This window comes from Leptopilina heterotoma, unplaced genomic scaffold (genome assembly GCF_015476425.1).
Source record: "Leptopilina heterotoma isolate Lh14 unplaced genomic scaffold, ASM1547642v1 Lhet_351, whole genome shotgun sequence".
NCBI classification, from domain to species: Eukaryota; Metazoa; Arthropoda; class Insecta; order Hymenoptera; family Figitidae; genus Leptopilina; species Leptopilina heterotoma.
In genome coordinates, this window is record NW_025111033.1 from 429,980 (window position 1) to 450,464 (window position 20,485).

Consider the following 20,485-nt stretch of genomic DNA (forward strand, 5'->3'; position numbering starts at 1 on the left):
ATATCTATATTTTTTTAAATATGTTCACAACGTTTTTACTTTAAAGAACTTAGTTTGTAAAAATAAACAAAAATTTCAGTTCTTTCTTTTTTGTTTTAAATTATCAAAGTTTAAGAGTTTTATAGAATATTGAAAGAAACTTTTTTATTTGAAAAACATATTTTTTATTGAAAATCTTTTTTCCATGTAGAAAAACTTATCAATTATATTTGTAATAAACTTTCTTATTCACTTATCTATTTTTATCTCTATATTAACATTATAAACGATGCTGTAAGTCTATGTTTAACAATTAAACCAACGATGTGTTTACAATTTTTCTACTAAATTCACTCTCGTTATAACATAAAAATACAGTTATAAAGTAAAATTCTGCAACAAGTTTCCTCAACGAAGATTTCTGCTAACAGTGAGTTAACTCAAAACAATTATAATTGATTTATTTTTTCTAAATATTACTTCAACTGGGTTGTTCCTCTTTTTCTTCTAAATTATCCACAATCACTTGTAATAATGATGCAACATCTTCTTCCGATAGGCGATCTTCACTGTCTTCCACAATCTTGAAAGCAAAAGAAAAAATATTTAAAGTTTTACAATTTCTATATAATTAACCACTTCACTGGCGGGGCGTTCCAAATGGCGTTCCACGCGCCGAGGCCCAGACTGGCAAAAACACCGAAATGGCGTTCCTAATAAAACTTTATTTTTAAAGAGTGTACACTACTTTTTACTACTACAAAGCAATATTTCTATAGTTTAGACATCAGGGAACAAGATTATCACAATGAAAATTTCAGTTTTTGAGATTTTTAATGTTTCTTTGAACGTTGAAATAGTCGATTTTTAACACTTTTTAACAAATGGCGTTCCACTTTTGTTATTATTAATAATTATTAAATTTTATTTATTAATTATTTATATTTATTTTTTACTTATTACATTATTATATTATAATGTTTTGTATGTAAATATATTTTTTAAATAAAAAATATGAGTTTTACTGTGTAAAAATTGAAAAAAAGTGGAACGCCATTTGGTGAAAAGTGGTAAAAATTGACTATTTCATTGTTTGAAAAAACATTGAAAATCCCAAAAACTGAAATTTTTATTGTGATAATCTTGTTCCATGATGTCTAAACTATAGAAATATTGCTTTGTATAAGTTAAGAGTAGTGTACACTCTTTAAAAATAATGTTTTATTAGGAACGCCATTTCGGTGTTTTTGCCAGTCTGGGCCTCGGCGCGTGGAACGCCATTTGGAACGCCCCGCCAGTGAAGTGGTTAACATCTTTGTTTTTAAAACAAAAAGGCATACGCATTATTCCTCAATGTTCAATTCTTTGGAATTTTCGGAAAATAATATTTTGTGAAACAAAACTGTCTATTTGTAATTTTTGTTTTTGTTTGGCCGTATTAATTAATTTGTTGAGTAATGAGAAGGCCTAGATACGGATAGGCCTTCTCATTACTCAACAAAAAACTGTCTGTTGTTCAACTAGATTTTCTTTTTTTCTAATTGGTATTTTAATGAATCATTATATAATAGTCATTTTTCAAAAAATATTTAAAGAAAAACTACAAATTCTATTAATTAAAAACAATATTTATTCTTAATAATTTAACAATTCTAGGTTTACCATGAACTCGGAAAAAAATGATACGTATTTTTTGTTGTCGGCAAAGGAGATGATTTAATGGTTAAAACTACCCCTTTTATTGCTAAAAAAAACCTCTAAAATTATAAAAAGAAGGTTGAAACGTATTTTTAAAATTTACTTGAAATCGCTTAAAACTTGTTACTCGGGTGTTTTTGAGGTCACTGATAATGAATTTGAGGTCAGATATAGAAAATTCAAAATGTCGGATCCAATATGGAGACCGAAAATTTTGAAAAATCATCAAAATCGCAACTTTTTGGTCAAAGATTTCAAAAAATCGATTTTTCTTTTTTTACTTTAAAATGTTCTTTAGTATCATAAAACTACAGTTCTTAAACATTTTTTAAGAAATATACAAAAGAAAAAAAAAGTTGTAGCAATTTTTATGACCGTTTCTTAATTCACTGCGATACTTTACCAAAACTTTAAACGCTTTTTTCTCGAAAAACACATTTTTGAAAACTAGGAGACACTTTTCTTGAAATCTACAGAATCGATTTTATAAAACAATTCAATTTATTAAATATAAAACTAGACAACAAACCTCTAAAATTTCACATTTTTAATTTTTTTTAATTTTTTTTTATTTATTAATTAACTTAAATTCCCATTAACATTAACATTTTTATTAATTAATATTTTCTATAAATTTCAGTTAATAACTCCAAATGTTACATTCCAATTTTCCGATTGAAAATCCTTTAATTCTTTTGATATGTTATGTAAAACATTTTATTGGTAAGATATTTTTATTGTTTTCTTTATAGTGACTTTTATGTTCATTTTAATTATTGTTTTATTTTTTGTTAATTTTTGTTCTATTTATCAATTTTGTTTTATTTATTTATGTTCTGTTAAATTATCATTTTAAGTCTTCGTGTATTTCTTTTTTGTTTTTTATTTTTATTGTTTTAATGTTTATAAATTATTATTTAATGTCTTCGTATTTTCATTTTATATTTTTGTTTTTTGTATTATTTTGTAGACTCCCTGATGAGGAAATCGTTTTGATTTCGAAACGTTGGAGCATTTTATACATTAAAAACCACTTGTCCGAATGTATTCGTGTAAAAAGTTATTTTACCTATTAATTTAACACATTTTTAAAATGTGAAATTATTACCCTGTTATTATGTTTTGCAATAACTATAACCAATTAACCATTAAACACACATGCTATACAATATATAAGAAAAATTTTCTATTTACCAGTTGAATCTCGAGAGCAGTTTTTGGACACAAATTCAGTAACGTCAATTTTTCACATTTTGTTAATTTAAATGACTCGACAGCTTTTAAAAAGCTACGAATCTTTTCTGGAGATTGTTTACTGGATGGTATATTTTCCAGATATTTCACAGTCTGATAAGTAATGGTAGCTAACTGTTGTTCTGAATTTTGCTTTTTACTTGATTTCATTCCTTGCAATATGTTTAAAACTTCATGGTTACTAAGATAAGCTGTGCATTCTTTTAACCTGGAAAAATTTTGGTTAAATATGTTTAAGGAGGTTGTTTACAGGTACGCAGACCTTCAGAAAAAATATTGATTTGACATTAAAGAATTTTGTAATATTATTGTTAATCGTATCTTCTGGAAGAACAAATATAAATTTTCAAGAAAGAAATTTGAAACTTACAAGAATTGTTTATTTAGTCATTTTGCATATGATCAGTTTTCTTCATATTAAAAGGTTAAACTTTTACAAAACTGATTCGATTTAAGTCAATGATGGCTTATTTTCTTCAGAAAATGATTCTCTATAACTTGACCGCTCAGATTTATAAAAAATACACCGTTTTGAAAATATGCTTATTTGTTTACAAAAATTTTTTTTAAATAAATCACTTTTTGTAAACAAATAAGCATATTTTCAAAACGGTGTATTTCTTTGTAATTCTGAGCGGTCAAGTTATAGAGAATCATTTTCTGAAGAAAATAAGCCATCAGCTAAAATCGAATCAGTTTTGTAAAAGTTTAACCTTTTAATATGAAGAAAACTGATCATATGCAAAATGACTAAATAAACAATTCTTGTAAGTTTCAAATTTCTTTCTTGAAAATTTATATTTGTTCTTCCAGAAGATACGAATAACAATAATGTTAAAAAATTCTTTAATGTCAATTCAATATTTTTTCTGAAGGTCTGCATACCTGTAAACAACCTCCTTAATACATTACATATTATATATATTTATGTGATCATCTCCCAAGAAGGGAACCTATACGAAGCAAAAGAATTCTAGGTTATGTTCGTATTAGATTTATCTTTATAAAAATTTAATTTTTAATTATGTAAATTTGAAACTAGTTTTTATTGAACATTTTGAATGTAATGAAGACTTGATCATTAAGAATTTTTAGTAGTAATCGATTCTTTTTCTGTATTTTTACTCCAAAAATTATAAACATAGCCTAAAATTTTTTGCTTAGGTATTTTTCTTGGAAACGCGTCACAAGTAATATAGTTTATATTAAATAATAATTTTTTATTGGAATAATTTTCTCTTTAAATTTTTTATATAAGAGTCATTTTACGTGAAATGTCCGAGGCGCATGATTATTCCACAAATGTCATTTGACCGAACTGTCATTTTACCGAATTGCATTTATTTGAATTGCCATTTTTACGAATTGACACTTTGGCGAAAAGTCATTTTTGCGAAATATCATTTTTACGAATTGTCATTTTTACAAATCGTTATTGTTCCGAAATGTCATTTTTTCGAATTGTCATTTTTACGAAATATCATTTTTGTAAATCGACATTTTTACGAATTGTCACTTTTGCGAAAAGTTATTTTTTCGAATTGTCATTTATGCGAACTGCCATTTTTTCGAATTGTCATTTTAACGAAATGTCATTTTTTCGAATCGACATTTTTACGAAATGTCACTTTTGCGAAAATTCATTTTTTCGAATTGTCATTTTTACGAAATGTCACTGTTACGAATTGTCATTTTTGCGAAAATTGATGTAGTAACTCTATATAAGCATACAAGTTTACTACAGCAATTTTCGCAAAAATGACAATTCGCAACAGTGACATTTCGTAAAAATGACAATTCGAAAAAATGGCAGTTCGCATAAATGACAATTCGAAAAAATGATATTTCGCAAAAATGACTTTTCGCAAAAGTGTCAATTCGTAAAAATGTCGATTCGGATAAATGCAATTCGATAAAATGACAGTTCGGTCAAATGACATTTGGGGAATAATCATGCGCCTATGACCCAAAAAACGTTTTTGACTGTTTCGAAAAATTTGAGGGGGTAAAGGGGGATCAATTTTACCAATTTTGCTAAACACCTTCTACTTTTTCAATTTCTTCTGTACATACTTGTAATGGGAAACATTTTGTAGAATATGTTTCTGAAAGGTTTTTTCATGCTCTTTCCAATGATTTTAAGCTTAAGAAAATGACGTAAGTTCATACGTTGCAGGCTCTTAGTCTATATAAGAAAAATAAATATACCAAAGGATTTTTTAAAATTTTTAGAATTGTGAAAGTTACGCCATATTGAATTTTTTTGATAAGATTATGTAATTTCTTAATTATTTTCTATACATGCATTATACTGCTGTCCCGATAGAAATAACCGTATCTGCATTTCAAATAAGTCAGCTATTTGCCATTGAGATAGTGGCGATTAGGTTACTTATCCGAAATGTAATGATTGTTGGGACAGCAGTATAAATACATTGTAAAAAATGCACATCCAAGTTAAAAACAATATTTTAATACTTAGATTTTTAAATCCAGGAGCTGACTATGAGGTTTTAGTAAGATATAAAGTCTTTGAAAGTTTGAAGGCATTTTTTTTGTCATGGGGCAAATGAAAAATGTCATGCTAGCCTTTCCTGAATTTATCGGAATAGATGCAATCTATAAACTCCTCGATTTGAGAGCACCTTGTGGTAGTGGAAAATTCTCCAGGTCAAACTGATACACGGAAAAAATAAATTTAGCAGATTTTACGAAACTGTTACGGAGTAGCGGATACAGCTTTTTACGAAATTGAGTTTTGTAAAATGTAAGGAATATTTCAGGATAAACTTCAAAAATATTCAGTATAAACTGCGAAAGTTCTGTACTTCATCCTGAAATATTCCTTACATTTTATAAAACTCAGTTTCGTAAAAAGCTGTATCCGCTACTCCGTAAGTTTTGTAAAATCTGCTAAATTTATTTTTTCCGTGTATTGTGGCAAACTGTATTTTGATGCACGAGATCAAAGAAAACATACACTGGTTTATGGACTCTTAAAGAGAAACATCCGCCGAGGTCAAAAATTAAAACAGTGAAGGCTGATAAAGATTTAACTGAGTGAATTTTAATTTGAAAGATTTTAACGTCGTTAGACAATCTTTCCCGGATGCAAAAGTCATTATTTGCCTCTGCCACACCCAAAGAACTTTCAACAGAGAGATAACTACAGAGAAATTAGAAATCACAAATAGTAAAACAATTACCATTGTTTCTACCTCTCGTATTAGAAAATCAGACACGAGAGACATTTGTGGAGGAAGAAGCTTCTACAAGTAAAGACGAAAGAAGAAACGTATGTTCAGAAGTTTTCACGGAAGATGAAGTCGATTTTTCGGACACAGATCATTTTACGGAACACAACGTTTTTCCAGGAGACTATTCAGAAGAGAATATTCCATCAGAAGAATATGTTCTAACGATTGACACCTTAGCAGCTGATGAGGTGTTATCATCAGAAATGCACTTGCATTTCTGATAGTTATTTTCGATAGTAATTGCAATGTAATTCAGGAGAAAGATGTCTCAAAACTAGTTCCTTAAGCTGATGATGAACCTCCTAAACAAAAAATTCGTGGAAGATCAAAAAACTCCTTCACCTCAACGACCATGGGTCTTCCAAAAAAGATATCAAAAACAAAAGAAGATAAAGGTAAAGCAACTCCTTTCATCAAGGAAACATTAGACGTTAAAATACGAAGTGTTTCGTCGATGATTCCTTAGTGGAAAAAGCTTTAAGAGGATATAAAATTAAAGAATGCGAAATAGAAATGAAACCAAAATTAATAAGTGGAGCAATTATAGATGACGATGTAAATTTATCTTTAATTAAGTCTTATTTAAGCGATGAAACATGGCTCAGGTGGGGGAATTACAACAAATAAAAAAGAGAAATAATAAATGGAATTGTCAAACATGCCAAAAGGATTTAGAATTATTTGCTTCAGGTGTGACTCCTGTTTGGAATGGTTTCACTAAAAATTTGGTGAAATCTACTAAAACCATCTACTGGTTCTGTTATGCACGTAAGGCTGGCGGCAATTGAATAGTTTTTTTCTAGTTGTAATATTATATTGGATAATATTTTGCTTTAAAATGTTCATTAAAAAAACAATAAATATTTTATTTAAAAAAAAATATATAATATTAAATATTATTATAAAACAAGAATAATGATATTATATAACATAATAAATATAATATTCAGTGTTATGGATTCTTGGAAACTGTTATTTGAAAGAAATTATTATACTAATTATAATGTGATATTGAAAGGCGACGAATTAAATATAATAAATATTATACGAAAAAAGTTTTTATATTTAATTACTTCACAATAAATTGAACAAATAATTTTTTGATCTAAAAAAGGGAAGAATTTTTATTTAAAATGTCCGCTAATGAAGACAATTTTTGGGATGCGTTTACAACTCATTTTTTTACCGTTTTTACGCATAAATGTTTTAAGGTTAATTAAATTGTAAATAACACAAAAAACATTATTTACATTTTTTAACTCTTTGCCTGTTTCCGACACACGGGTGGGTCGTGTTCATTTTCATTCAAAATAAATATAATTTGTATATAAATTGATAGATATTTTTCTTTATATCTTTATATCAATATTATAAGACATTATAAGGGTCATTAATGATATTTTTTACAATAATTAAATAATTAGTTATAATTTAAATATATTATACTATTTGAAAAAGTATCAGATTCCGCTGGGCATTTTGGGACAATCATGTTTTTTTTTCCTCAAACAGTTAAAGGGTTTTAAGTAAAAAGAAATTAATTCATGATACAATACTAGTCAAAATTGAGAGATGAATGAAAAACATTTTAAAACTTAAAATTTATGAAAACTAAAATTTTTTGAAAGATGATAAGATTTGAAAAGTACACAAGATCTTTTAGAAGTCATTTGGCCAATATTTTATTTCGATATTTTAAAAAAATCTTCATTTTCAATGTTTTACAAAAATTTAAATAACTTTTAAATAATTAACGCTTTATAATGATCTTAGGCTTATTTTAAAGGTCATTTTCTACAGAAGAAGAATTACTCATAAGCATTATCTTGTAATGTTTTTCTTAGAAAATGCAGATCGTCAAACTTGGACCAAAAAATTCAAAAAATTTGGAACAATCTTATTAACAGAAAAATCATTTTTAAAATTCAATTCAATTCCTAATCTTTTATTAAATTCTATTAAAAAATCTACACCATATCACGTTTTATATATTTTCTAGAATAGTTTTTAGTACAAAAAAATTATTTCAAACTTGAATATTTTTTATTCAACTTTGACGAACTGCATTTTCTAAGAAAAAAATTACATAAATAATTCTCATACTGTAGAAAATGACCTTTAAAATAAGCCTAAGATTATTAAAAAGTGGTTATTATTTTAGAAGTTATTTAAATTTTTGTAATGATTTTTTAAAAATATCTAAATAAAATATGGTCAAATGACTTCTGAAAGATCTTGTTCTTTTTAAAATTTTATCATCAAAAAAAATAAAAAGAAAAAAATTTTAGTTTCCTTAAATTGTAAGTTTTAAAATGTTTTTCATTCACCTGAAAATAGGTGGTCTCAATTTTGACCGGTTGTGTATCAAAAGCTAAACATGTTAAAGCACTTACTATCAGTTCTTTTATAATTAGTTTCATTATTAACTGTATTAACTGAAGAACAGGTAAATAAAAATAATGTCGAGTTGTGACGGGCCAAATAGTCACTTAGAAATTTTAATGGTACTTTTATAACTGAAAAATAATTTTTAAAAATCAAATATATGGTCATATATATGGGGCATTCCACGCCAAATCGGAAATTATTTTGCTTTTGCATCTCAAATTTTTTTTAAACATTTTTTTTCTTTTAGTACTCTTTGAAATGAGCTACCTTGATTTTTTTCAAATTTTTTTCATAAAGCAGTTCAGGAGACACAGATTTTTGAAAAATAACGTTTTTTACGTAAATTTTTTTTTAATTTTTTTAAACTCGGTCAAAATTGATCGAATTGGACGTTTTTATAATGAAAAGTTTTGTTTTTACGCGTAGTTTTTAATAAAAATATTTTTAAAAATTTTTTAAATAATTTACAATAAGATTTTAAAATTTTTAAAATAAAATTTCATTTTTAACAATGTATGTATCGATTAATTTTTTTCAAAATTTTTTGTAAGAAACTAGCACTAAATTAACAATTTTTAAGCCTTGTCCGATCGTGGGCAAACGATGGGATCTATTTATTTAAAAATTTTTAATTTTTATATACACAGTGAAAACGGTAGGCCAAGCTTGTCATTTGACCAAATCTCAATTTTACACAGAAAGAAGGTTATGTTTGTAGAGACTTAGTCTGAAAACACATTTTTTAAGAAAATTTTGTGTGATTTTGTCAAATGGCAAGTTAGTCATTTAGCCACCACTGCGTATATAAAAATTAAAATTTTTAAAATAAATAAATCCCATCGTTTGCCCACAATCGGACAAGGCTTAAAAATTGTTAATTTAGTGCTAGTTTCTTACAAAAAATTTTGAAAAAAATTTATCGATACATACATTGTTAAAAATAAAATTTTATTTTAAATATTTTAAAATCTTATCGTAAATTATTTAAAAAATTTTTTAAAATATTTTTATTAAAAACTACGCGTGAAAACAAAACTTTTCATTATAAAAACGTCCAATTTGATCAATTTTTGACCGAGTTATAATAGCATTTAAAAAAAACTTTACGTAAAAAATGTCATTTTTCAAAAATCTGTATCTCCTGAACCGCTTTATGAAAAAATTCGAAAAAAATCAAGGTATAAATCATTTCAAAGAGTACTAAAAGAAAAAAAATGTTTAAAAAAATTTGAGATGCAAAAGCAAAATAATTTCCGATTTGGCGTGGAATGCCCCATATGTCGAACCTTTAATTTTTCAATAAGAAAACAATTTTTTATTTTTAGAGGCAACTTTTAAAAGCTTATAACTTTTTTCGCAATTAAGAAAATATTAATTTTCGTACGGAAAAGTGTCAATTGTTTAATTAACTTTAAAAACATGCGTCTTAGAATTAGTAATTGTTATTCATTGCAAAGTTTTATAGTCGTATTCAAATTAAAATAATTGTTTATCTATTTAATAAATTAATGTAAAATATTTTGGAACTGATTCATCGTATCAAGTACTAATATTTCTAACAAAAACCAAGTAAAAAGTTATTGAAATTGACATTGCAAAATCAACAATTGTAGTGACCGAAAATGACATTTTAAATTTAGTTGTCCATATGTATAAAATTATTGCTTTTGAGGTATTTCTGAATGAAAATATCCTTATTTTATAAAATTTCTATTTATCTTAGTGTTTAAGTGCTATTTATACTTACACTTCCATAGTTATTTAAAAAAATAGATTCGTTTACAGTATTTTAATAATAATACAAAGTTACAACCTAAGTACTTAATAGTATTATTTTTGGAGCAGTTATTTTTTCAGCAATTAAATTATAACAACTTTCCGGCTTCTTGACTACGAGAATAGGTTAGAATTCAGAAATTCATAAAGGCCTAAACACAACTGTTCGCGAAATCAAAGCATGCGTTAGAAAAGGACAGAGTTATATTTCTGTCCTTTTCTATCTCATCTCAACTATCCTTCTTTTATCCATAAAAAAAATTCTGCTTTGCTTTACGTTTTAAACCATGAGTTGACATTACTTTGCTTATAAACAAACCTGTTTATTATATGTATTATGTTTTAAAAAATTGTGCCTCTAAATTAAAAAATAAAATCATTTCAAATTATTCAGCCTAATCTTTTACAGACAACAAATTCAGTATTTTACTCTTTTTTCTTTAAAAAATATTGAAACGAGTTAATTATTGATATAGTTATAATTTCTTGAGTAATATTATTTAAAACTGTTTATTAGCTTTTATAACAAAGTTTAATATATAAAGAATAATAGGAAAATAAAATTTTAGGTTAGTATTACTATTTTAAAAATAATTAAAGTAAATCCTTTTAAATAAGTAAAATTTGCCTTCTTAAAATACTTATTATTATAAATTACATCAATCGTACATATTTATTAAAAATGACAATAAGCAGAAGGTGTAAAATATTGTGTGTAAAATTGGAAGATTTTTCTGTCACTTCAGAGAACGTGTGACAACGTCACAAGGCAAAGTATCAATACAAAAAGTTCTTGTCCACATGGTCTGATATAAACACTTTTTTATTAAAACGATCGAAAGGAAAGGTTTGTTTATTATGACATCAAGGTTTAGTGGAGCTTTGCAGTTAACAAATCTAGATGATTTTATTAACCCTTCACAGGTAAAGTTAAATAAACTATTTACTACCTATATCTATAATTATTTATTTTTTAGTTTTACTCAAATTATTTAATTCCGTCATAAAATAATAATAATCAAATATACTACTGATACTGCTCTAAATTATACAATGTTTTCTTCTTTTTATTTATAAAAAATAGAAAATCTTTATAATTGTTAAAATAATTTTATTAAGAAGTAGGAAATATAGGGGAGAGTCTCCAGTTGTGAGACACCTCCAGTTGTGAGACAGTCAATTTTTTTTAACATGCAATATTAAAAAGCCGATTGGTTTATATAAAAACATTTCTTTTTATATGAGCCAACTATTTCGTGTACACCGAGGCGGATATATAAACTGTTTTTGTTAAATACCAACACTGTGTGTGATAATCGACTAAAAAGCGTTTTTTCAATAAATGCAAAGTACTTTTTTTCCAAGTTAATTAATTGGAAAAGGTAAATGTAATGCATTTTCTTTTAGTGTTTTCCTTATATTTTGTGATGCAACATTGCATTGTTCCAATCTACGGTTGAAAATAATTTAATTTTCCTTTTTCAAAATAGCGCCAATTTCTGGGTGTGAGACACAGCATATCACCAGTTGTGAGACGGTGTCAACACCCATCTGGGCAGCATAAAAAATACTACTTTGCAGGCATACTATTTAAATGTTGTTTTGATTCTTTTTTCTAGTATTTTTGGGCATGTCAAGTGGAAAAAAGTCAATTGATTCAGAAGAAATCAATTTTAATGCTCTTGTTGAAGCTATTAAATTGTGTTTTTTTGATAGTCATATTTTGGCGAATAAATATTATTATTTAGTATATAATAATATATATTATTAATATATTTAATTATTTCTACTAAACATAACGTTTTATGTCAAACTTATTAAATTTTAGCAATTTTTAATGAGTGTCTCACAACTGGAGACATTTTTTTTTGACAAAAGCGATGTGCTCGGAAAATGTATCGTAAAATTTTTTGAGTTCATCGAAACACTATACTTTCTTTTAATAAAAGTTGCGTATTTCTGTTACCTTTCGAACGGTGTATTTTATTTACAATTTCGTTTGCCCGTTTACAATTTACGGGTCAAAAATGAAACCCGTCTCACAACTGGAGACTCTCCCCTACCTATTTTATGCATCATTTTTATTTCCTAATAACAATATTGTTCACAAACTCATTCTTTTCTTTGGGGGACAAAAACGTTACATGTTCCCGTTTCTTAATATTTTTAAATTTTTAGAAAATAAAGGAAAAATTTGTACTCAAAAAAATGTTCTGTTACATTTATTTACGAATTTCTTTAATTGTAAAATTATTCGAAGACATCAATAACTTCTTTTTTAAATAAATATTTTATTATTATTATTTTTCCACAGGAATTAAGATTTTCAAAAATTTCAAATTCAAATCTTTTTGAAATTAAACAACTTATAAAAGTATTATAATTATTTTATATTAAGAATATTGTTACTGTATCTTCTTCAAAATTATTTTCATCATCATTTCAATTCAATTATTATTTTCAAGAATTTTTAACTAAAATTCTTCTATAAATCAACTACTTTTAATAATTTTTGAAAAAGTTCTTTGAGAATTTTCAAATACATTTGTTTAAAATTCAATTTTACGAAATTTCGATTATAAGGAAATTCTTCAAGGGTCAGAATTCGTGAAATTTTCACAGAAAATAAAAAGTATTTTTTTTATATCGAAATGTTAAAAAAACATTTCTATTTGGCCTTAAGAATGTGTCCACCAAAAAACAGAAAAAAAAATTATTTTTTATAAAAGTTATTGCAAAATTAATTTTTTTGCAACTTTTTAAACAAAATTTTATTTCTCCTAAATGAATGAACCGATTTAAATGAACCAAGCGGGAATATAAAGGGGATAAAATATACTTTTGTTTAGAATTATAAAATTTTTAAAAAGTTTATTTTTTAATAATTATTTAATAAATTTTTTGTAAACAATTAATTTTTTTTAATGTTCTACGCCTTTTAAAAATTTGAAAAAAATATTAACATACACTTAAAACTATAAGAAATCAAAATCCGTTGAGAAAATTTTGGAGCGACAATTATTTTAAAAGTTATAAACAAATTATATTGGCGCGGTGTTGTGCATCAACGCTGAACTTAGTTTTTGATCATTTTTATCAACTTTTATGGTAATATAATTGAATAAAAATGTTAATTTGACAGTGTTTTGTTCATTTCGTAGTTAAAAATAATGTTTTAATTCTGAAAATCATCAAAATCGCATCTCCGTTCAATATAATTGAAGCGTTTTGTGCAGAAACAGCATAAGTCCATAATTCGAAATTGTTCAGGAATCAATAAAAACTGTTTTTCTCGTAAATGTTAAGATTTTTTTTAATTTGGCTTTTTGCATTATATTCTACTAACTAATTAATTAATCTAATTCTTTCTAATTCTACTAAGTTAAAAAATCCAATATGATTAATTAATTATCTACTTAATATAAAAAATTAAAAAATAAATTAACATTTGGACTTATGCTGTTTCTGCACAAAATGAAATGAAAAACACAGAACATTTATTAAATCTAGTGAAATATCAAAGTTTTATGAAAAATTTAATAACATTTATTTAAAATATGAAATTTGGATAATTTTTAGTAACATTTTATAAATAATAAAATTGTTTTAAGAATAAATTTAACCAATTTTCAATATTTTCTAATTTTAAAATAATTCAGTCACCACTGTCACTTTTTGCTTCCCATGAGTGTTTTTATTTATAATATAAACTGTTTAATATAAATTATTAAAATACGTCAAGAATATCACAAATAAATATAAAACTTATCATGGACTTGTGCTGTTTCTGCACAAAATGATATTTTAATTATTTTTTTTAAGGGTTTAGAGTTTTGTCACTTATGTAATATTTTATCAGATTGAAAAGCTTCATTTAAAGATAAATTTTCAATAAAAAAGTGATTTTCGATAAAATGGACTTATGCGGTTTCTGCACAAAACGCTTCAATTTGTTTATAACTTTTAAAATAATTGTCGCTCCAAAATTTTCTCAACGGATTTTGATTTCTTATAGTTTTAAGTGTATGTTAATGTTTTTTTTCAAATTTTTAAGAGGCGTAGAACATTAAAAAAAATTAATTGTTTATAAAAAATTTGTTAAATAATTATTAAAAAATAAACTTTTTAAAAATTTTCTAATTCTAAACGGAAGTATATTTTATCCCCTTGATATTTCCGCTTGGTTCATTTAAATCAGTTCATTCATTTAGGAGAAATAAAATTTTGTTTAAAAAGTTGCTAAAAAATTAATTTTGCAATAACTTTTATAAAAAATAATTTTTTTTCTGTTTTTTGGTTGACACATTCTTAAGGCCAAATAGAAATGTTTTTTTAACATTTCGATTTAAAAAAAATACTTTTTATTTTCTGTAAAAATTTCACGAATTCTGACCCTCAATTAAATATATATATTAGAAAATAGAAACTTCAAATACCTAGTTTTAAAAAAATTAAATTATACTTTTTCAAAAAATTTATTCTTCAGAATTGACAGTTAAAAATATAGAAAAATTCAAATTATCGAATACCTCGAATATTTTAATTTGAAACCTTTTAGAAATTATCCAATTATTTAAATACAAAGGAAATAATCTATTGAATGATTTTTAAATTTTAATTCTTATAAAGAATTTTATCAACAAATTTTTAAATAATTGAAGTCTTTTGACGAATTTTAATCAATATCGTAAAAATAATTACATTTTTCTGAGGAATTTGATTAATATTGTACTAAAAATAATTAAAATTCTGCGATAAGCTTTATTATTTCTGAAAATACATAATTTCATTTTCAAAACAAATTTATTATTCATAAAAATAATTGAATTCATAAAAAAATGTACCTATTATTTATGAAATTAATTGAATTATTGCGAAGAAATTTATAAAAAATTTGTTAATAATTGAATTCCTGTGAAATTTTTATAATTTATGAAAATATGTAATTAAATGTTTGAGTACAATAAATTTTATTAAAATTTTTTTTAAATAATTGAATACTTTTGGGAAATTTATTAAAACAGTAGATATTTAAAATCATTGAAATGAAGAAAATTTTTGAAAATAATTGAATTTTGGAGAAGAATCTTGTTATTTATAAATATAATTGTGATTTTGACGAGATTTTTTTCTAAATTTTGAACATAATTGAACTTTGTAAGAAGAATTTTATTACTTTTGAAAATAATTGAATTTCTGCAATCATTTGTAACTTCTCCAAAATTCAATTTTTAAAAATGTTCTTTACTAAAATTTTTCAATAAATTCATTATTTTTAATAAAATTAATAAATCGAAGGTGAACTTATTTGCTCCACCTGTAAATTTACGTTCTTACAATTTAATTCGTGTACCACCCCATAGAACTAACTATGGTAAAAACTCAGCTATTTCTAGAATGGCTGCTGAGATGAATGAATATTGTGATAGAATTGATGTCTTTGAGCAAAACGAGAACATATTTACTAATAATTTGCGAAAACAAGTCTTATTGATAAACTAATTTGTGACAGTACTTACTTATTTTTATAACCGTTTTTTGTATTAAGGGCTTTGCCCGTATAAGTATCTTAAATAAATAAATATATAAATAAATAAAATATATATTGACAAATTTAACCAATTTCAAGAAGAATTTGAATTATTAACATTTTGCAAAAATCTAAGTTTTTAAAATTTTCTTATTACATTCATTAAAAATTAAAATTTTATAAAATTTCAAATTAAAATCTTTTGAAGTTGATCTATTTATGAATATTGTAAACGCAACTCTTTTAAAATTGAATTAATTTTGAAATATTTAAGTAAAATTATTCATTTTCCAAAATGTGGTAATTTTAGTTTACAAAATCCTTGGCAATAACATTTTTTTAATGAAGGAAAAATACATACTTGCAAATGAAAAATACAAGATGTAATTTTACTATTTTGAACATTGATATTTTCAAATTCGATAATTTATTAATTTATAAATTGATTAAAATCATCACAAAATTTTACATTTCTCAAAATGATAGGTACTTGACCATTTCTCGAATGAATTTATTCGAACATATTTTTCTCCGAATGATCATTTTTTCGAATACAATTTTACCAAATGCATATTGACCGAATATATAATAAATTTGAAAAAATTTGGCATTGCTGAATACAAAATACAGTATAAAAAATTAATGTAAAATAATTCATTTTTTTAAGTATAAAATAAAATTAATGTTAAAAGATATTAAATTGTCTATAAAAACTGTCAATAGGTGATGAAAACAAAAAATAGTGATTAATGTTGTGAGCGATTGCACTTAAAAAATTTAATTCATTTCTGTCTTAAAATTTGGTTCGCAAAAAACATTTGGTTAATTCAAACTTGAAATTTTTTTATTGAAAATATTGATTAGAAATTTATATCTGACACTTTATTTATTTATTTACAATTGTTGCTAAGGTAACAAGAATTCAATTTCAAAATAACGTTCAAAACACAATTTTTTGGTCTAAAAATTCCCAAATACCTTTTTGTGAAAAATTTATGTTTGGGAACATGGTTTCGGGGAAATGGATTCGGGAAAAGAGCATTCGGAAAAATAATTTTTAGTAAATTCGACATTCAGACAAAATAGATTCAGGATTTTTTAAGGGAATCTTTAAAATATTTGGATTGGCTATAAAAGTAATTAAAAAATATTTTAAGAAGATAATCCAAGGTTGTGGAGTCAGTTATAAAAAAGTTTTTTTTGTTTTTTAATTAAAATTTTTGAAATGTAGAGGACAACCCAGTGGGCAAAAGGAACATTTACGTTCGAGGAACGTTCCTAAAACGTTTCATGTCTATATATAAATGTTTTTAACATTTTAAAAATTGTTTATGTTCTAGAAGCATATTTTAAAACATATTAAAAAATAACAAAATGTCGGCCCTATATCATTCGAAAAACTTCTTTTCAGGAATGCATAAAACCAGTGGAAATAAAAAAATCTGATATAAAAACTGGATCTAAAATTAAAATTCAAGAAGATGGTTACGTAGAGATTGATGAGGTTAATAATATTTTTAACTGTTATTAAAAAATTTGCAAAATTCCTTTTTTTAATAATAATTTTTATTGTTAGAAAGGAGACACTAAGCAACTAGAAAAGGTCGGCATTACACTTGCCGATTGTTTAGCTTGTAGCGGTTGTATAACATCTGCTGAAAGTGTACTTATTACACAGCAAAGTCAAGAAGAAATATTGCGAGTATTTGAAGAAAAGAAGAACCAACAACATGTAAGTTTTTAAATATATTTACAACAATAAACTTTAACATTGAAGAAAGTGAGCTCGTTGGATACTCAAGATTTGTTCGGTGTATTTAAGATTCTTTGTAGAAACGTACAATGAATCTTATGAAGGATATTAAAGCAAAAAAAGTATTTTGTTTTTTTAAAACTTGACTATTTTAATTTTTAAAAAGTATTTGAACTTCTGAATGTTTATTACAGTTAGGAGAAGGAAATACAGCCAAACATATTGTTGTAAGCTTATCAATTCAACCAATTCTTTCATTAGCTGAACGATATGGGCTTGAACCAAACGAGGCAGCTCTTAAGTTGGCTGGATATTTTACCCAACTTGGAGCAGATGCTATTCTCGATATGACGGTTGCTGAAGATTTTGCTCTTTTAGAATCAGCTAGAGAATTTCTCGATAGGTTTAAATCTTCTCAAGAAGGTGCACAACGTCAATTACCAATGTTATCATCCTCTTGTCCAGGTGATATTTTTAGGCTATCAGTATTGTGTATAAATTTTGGTATCGAAACCGATTTGGGTGTTTTTTGACTCTCAGTATGAAATGACGAATACTCTTTTTTACTTTGGATACAGGCTTCAATTTCGGCGATAATTTATTTAACTTCTTTTCAGGCTGGGTTTGCTATGCCGAAAAGACGCATGGGAATTTTATATTGCCGTATATTAGTGTTACAAAATCTCCACAACAAATAATGGGTTCCCTAGTGAAATATCATTATGGACAAATGAAAAATCTTTCTCCAGAAAATATTTATCACATAACAGTAATGCCTTGTTATGATAAGAAGCTAGAGGCTTCTAGACAAGACTTTTATAATCAATTGAAAGAAACCAGAGATGTCGATTGCGTCATTACGACAAGTACGTAATACAAAGATTTATTTTATTCTGTAGTTTACAATTTTCATATTCGTTGATATCCTTATAAAAATAATAAATTATGCCTTATTCAATTGTATTCTTTTCCTGTACGTATTACAAAAAATTCAGAGTTAACCTATTTGTCGAGTAGTTGAAACTGTATATCATTATTCTTTACCTAAATGAAATAAAACTCAAAATAAGTAAGTAAAACATTCATTTAAAAAGAGAATGTTGACTTCCTTCGGCTAGCATTTAGTGAACATAAAATTTCAGATCATACCATAACAAAATGTCCGCTTTTTGATAAGCCTGTATTTTGTAGTTGAAATTGAACAAATGCTACATCAAGAGGGCCTTTCTTTACAATCTGCGACACTTGGTGAAATTCAGAGACCATTCGATAACAGAGAACAAACAGATTACCAAATTTGTTCTCATAATGGATCCGGTTCGGGAGGATATGCAGATTTTATTTACCGTTATGCAGCCGAGCATCTATTCCAAAATCATGATGCTGAATTAAAGTTGAAAAATTTAAGAAATCCCGACTTTCAAGAAGGTGTTTTAGAGAAAGACGGAAAGATTTTGTTGAGGTTCGCTATTGCTAATGGATTTAGAAATATTCAGAATTTAGTTCAAAAATTGAAGAAGGGAAAGTCTAACTATGATTTTGTTGAAATAATGGCATGTCCTTCTGGTGAGTGAATTGCGTATTTTATGGACGGTATATTTATTTTACTTTTCAAGAAAATATTTTTATTAAATACTTATTATATATATTCCAGGATGCCTTAATGGTGGGGCACAAATAAAAGGGCAAAGTAGTTCACAACCGCGAGAATTAATTATGAAATTAGAAGAGGCATATCACAAAGTACCCCAAAGTAATCCTGAAGAAAATCCAGTTATTAAAGATTTGTATAAAACGTGGTTGGAAGGTGAATATTCAGATAAATCGAGTGCTTTTTTTCACACTCAATATCACGAAATAGAAAAAATGAGCACAGCTCTAAATATAAAATGGTAATTTATTGTAAATGTTCTTTAATAATAAATATTTTTAATGTAGTTGATATTTTTTTTAAGTCCTTTGAATCATTAACCTTCCCATCCAAAAAAATCAGGCGTTATATGTACTTGGTAAACTATCTGGCTCTTAAAGTTTCATAACAAATCACAAGAGAAATTTTCGGGTTATACCGATAATTTCTTCAAAATTTATTTTACGCAAATACGCTTTACCATCTGAAAGCATGAACATTTTGGACGCGATATTTCATGGTTCTACAAACTTTTCTGACTTTATACCTTCGAAAAAAATTCACTTTTAAAAAATAAATTTCAAAAAACGTTTTTTTCAAAGAAATGGCTGTACTTTTTAGTTTTGGATTTTTTTTTCATTTTGAATGCAGATTCTGAAAGAGCGATGTCCAAGACGTAAGGAATAGTTCTCTTGGATTTTTTTCAACCCCTAGTCGCCGAGAAAATTACCATAAAGAATTGTCTCTAAAATGTGTCCATCTGGTCCTTAAAGGGTTTAAAGTAATGCAAAAAATTAAATTTTTAGAATTCATAAGAAAATTCTGAATTTTGGTATCTTTTCTGTTTACCTCATAAACTATGAAATTACCATAAATTCTATAATATAAAACCTTGAATTTTTTCTGTTTCTGACAATAATTTCTTTTTAAATAATTTAATTCTGGAAGAACTATCACAAAATTATTATATATATAAATAATTTAATGAATAATTTTACTTAAATATTTCAAAATTAATTTATCTTTAAAAGAGTTGCGTTTACAATTTTCATAAATAGATCAACTTCAAAAGGTTTTAATTAAAAATTTTATAAAATTTTAACATTGAATGAATTTAATTAGAAATTTTAAAGAACTTAGACTTTTCAAAAATTTTAATAAATCAAATTCTTCTAAAATTTGTTAACACTAAAGAACACTAAAAAAATTTCATTTTGGAG

The 20,485-nt window shown here is 25.4% G+C and overlaps 2 protein-coding genes across 2 annotated transcripts; one reads left to right on the forward strand and one right to left on the reverse strand.

Annotated features, from left to right (window-relative positions):
• Nucleotides 1–140: 140 nt before the first annotated feature.
• LOC122505279 (DNA-directed RNA polymerase III subunit RPC9) lies at nucleotides 141–10,479 on the reverse strand. Its single transcript, XM_043616786.1, has 3 exons — nucleotides 10,324–10,479; nucleotides 2,872–3,139; nucleotides 141–562 (listed from the first exon to the last, which is right to left on the reverse strand). Exons 1-3 carry the CDS (start codon nucleotides 10,329–10,331, stop codon nucleotides 461–463), a joined length of 378 nt encoding a protein of 125 aa, XP_043472721.1. The 5' UTR covers nucleotides 10,332–10,479; the 3' UTR covers nucleotides 141–460.
• A 215-nt stretch (nucleotides 10,480–10,694) lies between these two features.
• Nucleotides 10,695–19,572, forward strand: LOC122505277 (probable cytosolic Fe-S cluster assembly factor GK14772). The gene is made up of 8 exons (XM_043616785.1): nucleotides 10,695–10,921; nucleotides 11,099–11,276; nucleotides 17,294–17,386; nucleotides 17,459–17,614; nucleotides 17,830–18,100; nucleotides 18,253–18,501; nucleotides 18,827–19,201; nucleotides 19,290–19,572. The coding sequence occupies exons 2-8, from the start codon at nucleotides 11,211–11,213 to the stop codon at nucleotides 19,529–19,531; spliced, it is 1,452 nt and encodes a 483-aa protein (XP_043472720.1). The 5' UTR covers nucleotides 10,695–10,921; nucleotides 11,099–11,210; the 3' UTR covers nucleotides 19,532–19,572.
• Nucleotides 19,573–20,485: the final 913 nt, after the last annotated feature.